Source organism: Aplysia californica, unplaced genomic scaffold (assembly GCF_000002075.1).
Source record: "Aplysia californica isolate F4 #8 unplaced genomic scaffold, AplCal3.0 scaffold00501, whole genome shotgun sequence".
Classification (NCBI taxonomy): domain Eukaryota; kingdom Metazoa; phylum Mollusca; class Gastropoda; order Aplysiida; family Aplysiidae; genus Aplysia; species Aplysia californica.
Window position 1 is genome coordinate 338,290 of NW_004797771.1, and position 5,527 is coordinate 343,816.

The following is a 5,527-nucleotide window of genomic DNA, read 5'->3' on the forward strand; positions in this document are numbered from 1 at the left end:
TTTGGTGCCCACTGGAAAAAAAAATTATGTGTTTTTTTCGAAAAGTTGTGACCGAAAAAGGTTAGTTCCTAACCTAACTTGTTTCATAAATAGACGTAAAACGGAGTTGGAACAGAAACAAACATGTTCTAAATGAATAAAGATGTGAACAAAACACAAGGAAGGAAACACAGCACTCGTAAGCCAGACATATTATGTCATTCGACGTCCATAAATACGATTCAAAGGATAGATTGTTAGCTTGGGTTTTCTGACACTGTCTGTCCCCCGTGGTTATAAGCACCCCGCATAATTTAGCAAAATTTGATCTTTTATTTGCATAATTTCTGATTTTTTGTCCCATGATCATTTTTCGTTAAAATTAACAGAATAGCATAATTTCACATTTTTTGGCTCAATTTGTATAATTTCAGAATTATTTTTGTATAAAACCGCCGGGACAGCACTGTTTTGTCCATCTAACATGCTGGTCTCCTGTCGCCGGCGAAGACTGTTGTTAGTTTTGGTGTTGCTTTTGCTTTAGGTCACAAGATAGACTGTCTTGAGAAGTCAGCCCCTCCTACTTCCATACCCTCTGTGGCCTATAAATACAATGCCAGCTCTTAGTTGGACAGCTTAGTGGCCAATCTACATACAGCGACAGTCCCCAATCGTCTGTGTACAGTCGAACCTGCCCTGACGGCCAACTCTATAAGACGGCCACCAGTACAAATGGCCTCTTTCCATTTCCCCCCTAGCGTTTTTTCTATATAATTTAACTTTGTAAAACTGGCACTTGTCCGACATAGCCGCGGCCACCATATTTTATCACACAAACCATATCACACTAAATTATAACACCTGTCTTAGAAGTCCACCTCAGTGACTCCATTGCGTTTTGTAATAAATTGTGCATTGGCCCCTGGCTTTGAGGGCGAGCCGTCATAATCCAATCACCTGTCATTGTTGTCAGATAGTCCCTCCACCCGATCATGTTGCATAGGCCTCTCCCACTGTTGACCAATAGGTACCAATGTTCAGCTGCTGGTGAGGTAAGCGTGTGATCCCTCATAACCCAGAAACCCCGCCCAGAACTCATACACAAATCGTATGTGAGACGAGTGGTCACTGTTTACCCAGTCTGTAACAAAGAAACAATGGACGTCAACATGAACTTGTGACAGAAGTGTCGCTCGTTCTCCGAGCGCTGGCGACCCATGTGTTTGTTTTACCCCAGCACTCGGCATTACTCGTCTGATACATTTCGTTTTATTGTCATTCTTGCGCACAATCAGCAACAAAATAAAAACAACAACAAAAAAACAGCAAAAACCAACAGCAACAAAAACAACAGCAATGCAGCTTCTTTCGATTGGGACCTCAGATGGGAATGGTTGGTTTTCTTCCTCTTGATCAGTCCAGTCTAAGAAGGCCACCTGTCTTATACGGTTTCCTCTTGACAATGGATGGCCGTCTTACACAGGTTTGACTGTTTTTCCTACAGACCAATGTTCCCCCACAAAGGTCTGACTGGAATGGCTTCCTGTCCCTACCACTGACAAAGGTCTGACTGGAATGGCTTCCTGTCCCTGCCACAGACAAAGGTCTGACTGGAGTGGCTTCCTGTCCCTGCCACTGACAAAGATTTGACTGGAGTGGCTTCCTGTCCCTGCCACAGACAAAGGTCCTCACAGAAGCAGCGAGAAGCCCGTGGTAAAAGGGCCCTTGACCCTGTTGTCGTTGTTGTTGCTGTTGTTGTAGTTGTCGTCGTTGTTGTTGTTGTTGTTGTTGTTGTTGTTGTTGTTGTTGTTGTTGTTGTTGCTGCTGTTATTGTTGTTGTTGTTGTTTCTGTTGCTTATAAGGCCATTCCGTGGTAGATTTGAATAGCTAATCTCAGATGTGATTCTTTTCTCCCTCTCACTATCTCTTTCTGTCTCTCTTTATATATATATATCTGTCCCCGTCGTTTTAAGCAAGAAAAATTCTGAAATTATGCAAACTGAGCCCAAAAAAATGTAAAATTATACGAATCAGTTAATTTTAACAAAGTAAGTTAAAGGAAAATAATCAGAAATTATGCAAAAAATGATCAAATTTTGTTAGATTATAAGGGGTGCATAAAACCACGATATAAAAAAAAAATATATATGTAATTATATATATTGTGTATGTATGTCAAAAGGTGAATTACTTAAGCTACTGGTGCAGTCCATTTCCAAGGCAGTCATATTTTTTGTAAGGCAATAATTATTGCTGTTGTTACTGTTGCTGTTTTGGGGGTTGTTGTTGTTGTTGTTGTTGTTACTACTGCTGTTGTTTTTATCATACGTGGTAGATTTGAGTGGCTAATTCAAGGTGTGTATGTGTGTGTGTGTGTGAGAGAGAGAGAGAGAGAGAGAGAGAGAGAGAGAGAGAGAGAGAGAGAAAGAGAGAGAGTCGGAGAGAGAGAGAGAGTGTAAGTGTGTTTGTGTATGTGTGTGTGTGTGTGATTGTGAGTGTGTGTGTGTGTGTGTGTGTGTGTGTGTGTGTGTGTGTGTGTGTTTGTGTGTGTGTATATCAAAAGTTGTGAATAAACTTAAACTGCTTTTGAAGTCAATTTCGAGGACAGTCAGGTTTTTTGTAGTGTATTGTAAATTTGTTGTTTCCTAATGGCTTGGTCTTTAACCCATAAAGAATGATATTATCACCTGATTATTTTGTGTTTCTAGATCTCTCCATTTCATATTTACTCGACAAGGAAATCTTTAGTTAGTTGGTGGAATAACTTATATAAGATTTTTCGTACCGTTGAAAGTTAAATTTTGACATACACCACAACCAACAAGGGTGTCAAAAGAGTGGTAAATCTTTTGATAGATTCTTATTTTCCAGATGAAGAGAGATGATGAGATAACACAATAATACGCTATACCTAATCATTTCATCTTTCATTCTCTGTACAAGAAATGCTCGTCCTTGTAAAAAATACCAAAAGGAGAGATAAACAAACCAGCCATCTTGAAAAAAAAGCTAAAAATAGATAGATGGATAGATAGATAGATAGATAGATAGATAGATAGATAGATAGATAGATAGATAGATAAACAGATTTAAAAGCTTGAAAAGGGGGGAAATCAATTTGATTCTCAGACAAGGAAGGGAAAAATTAAGTCAATCTGAAAATGAAGTTTTTTAGTTTTTTAAAATTTATTGGGCACATATCCATCACATCAAGATCACAAACACAGTCCTAAATAAAGAAAGACTAACTAACTACAACTTTTTAATTATATTTGTGTTCTCTCTCTCTCTCCTGTCTCTGATCTCCCGTGTAAACGTGGGGGTAGTGGGGGATGGAGAACATATGTTGTCTCTTACTATTTCTTTTCTGTTCTTTCTCTGTCAGAAAAAAATCATCTCTGTTCCTTGAAGAATTACACTAAGGAGTGGTATCATCGCACCCCCATCGGATAAAAAAAAAAACCCAAGATACAGTTGATGGCTCCTCTCTATAGAGCATGTCCCGCTCCTAGCTCCTTTGTTTCTTCCCTTTGTTATGATCTAGATTCCGGTGGTTTTTTTTCCTTCTTTGGTTTGAGTGTTACATTGTGTATGTGTGAGGGTTGGTGGGCGTGTGAAAGGGAGTCTTGACGGCGAGGGCCGCCCCTTTGGAGGTGAGATTTTCAAAGTTCCTTGTCGTTCCGGCAGCTTGCCTTTGCGACCGTCTGCATGTTTAATAACCCTTATTAAAAGCAAGAGGGGTGGAGTAATCAATTCTTTCTGATACAAGCAAGGAAAAAATTAACATAATAGGAAAAACAAGCTTTTTTTTTTTTAAATTTAAGTGAGGTCTTTTCCTTCTCATTAACATCTCCCCCGTTTCCCAAAAAAAAAAATAGTAACTATCTCAACAAAAAAAAATAATAATTGGTTATCTTCTGTCTCTTCCTCTCTCTGCGTCTTTCTTCCTTCTCCTTCTCTTTTGTCGCTATCTCTCTCGCACCTCTCACACACACACACACACACACACACACACACACACACACACACACACACACACACACACACACACGCACACACACATACGCTGTCTCTCACTAACTTTCACTCTTAGCTACTTTGTAATCAGTGTTTTAATCTCTCATTTTCTCCCTTTCTCACTCTCTCTCTCTCTTTCTCTCTCTCTCTCTTTCTCTCTCTCTCTCTCTCTCTCTCTCTCTCTCTCTCTCTCTCTCTCTCTCTCTCTCTCTCTCTCTCTCTCTCTCTCTCTCTCTCTTGGGCCTGCTATAATTCAGAACAGTATTACGACATTGTCTTCAGTTTATCAAAGGCGTTGTATAAAGCTTCAAACTAGAACTTAACAGTGAGAAGTCAAGACGTGCGAAGATTAAGACTGCCTTCTAACTATCTTTAGAACGCCACAGCCGGGAACCAAACGTCTTAGAGAAAACAGGACAGGTCCGGGTGCAGCTCCAGGGCCTCAGTGAGGAACTTGTCCAGGGTCCATCTCATGTCGGGGTCCGGAAGAAGAAGGTTCCTCAACAAGGCAGCGTACTGTGGGGGAATGTTGTCTAGGTGATCCAAAGGCTTGTTCTTGACTGGACACAGACCAGACAGTACCTGCCACATGCTGACAGCCAGGCTGTAGGTGTCCAGTTGGAATGGACAGAGCTGACCATCCTCCTTGTCCGCCTCGGGTCCCCGGAAACCAGGTGCAGCTGTCCACGTGTCCACCTTGTCACATCCCTCAGAGAGTAGACACGCAGCGCCAAAGTCAGAGATGAAGGCGACGTCACGGGGATTGAGGAGGATGTTCTCTGGCCTCAAGTTCTGATGATAAATATTTTTCTTGTGAAGGCTTCGGAGAGACACCGCCGCCTAGGGGAGGCAAAGGAAAGGGAGATTTTGTTAGTGTTTCATTTTCATTTTCTAATGAGTAATATCCGTATCTAACACCGGGAAATCATGTAAGAGACGAGAAGTTACAATTGATCGATAAAAATAAATAGACCGGTAAATATAGGTAGACAGGGACGTTAAGATCTTGACAAATAAGACTCATGCTAAAATGCCTTTTGATGAAGAAAATCTTTTTTTTAATTTTTATTATTGGACACTTTTAACTTCTAAATTGAATCAAACAAATTATAACAATATTCATGATGAGATTTGAACTCGCTGCTAAAACTTGAAACTTCAACGCATTACAACCTCTAGAGAAAGAGAGGTAGAGAGAGAAACAGAGAGAGAGAAACACAGAGAGAGAGAGGGAGAGAGAGAGAAGAGAGAGAGAGAGAGAGAGAGAGAGAAAAGAGAGAGAAAAAGAGAGAGAACGAGAGAGAGACACAGAGAGAGAGAGAGAGAGAGAGAGAGAGAGAGAGAGAGAGAGCAAGAGAGAGAATTATGAGAAGTACAAGTACTTGCTGACAACCCTTTTGTCTCTAGAGAGGGGGGGGGGTGAGTAAGATAATAGGACACTTTATGACATAATTGACGGAGTAAAACTTTAAAAAAGAGCAGGGGCTAAAAATGGCACACTACAACAACCAATAGAGAAAAGGATAGAAGG

The 5,527-nt window shown here is 40.6% G+C and overlaps 1 protein-coding gene across 1 annotated transcript in view; it reads right to left on the minus strand.

Annotated features, from left to right (window-relative positions):
* Positions 1 to 4,398: 4,398 nt before the first annotated feature.
* LOC101850106 (rhodopsin kinase GRK1-like) overlaps positions 4,399 to 5,527 on the minus strand; it is a 2,163-nt gene continuing 1,034 nt past the window's right edge. Inside the window, exon 2 of the mRNA XM_013086754.1 lies at positions 4,399 to 4,836. Within this exon, the coding sequence (XP_012942208.1) occupies positions 4,399 to 4,836 (438 nt within the window). The remainder of the gene's footprint in view (positions 4,837 to 5,527) is intronic.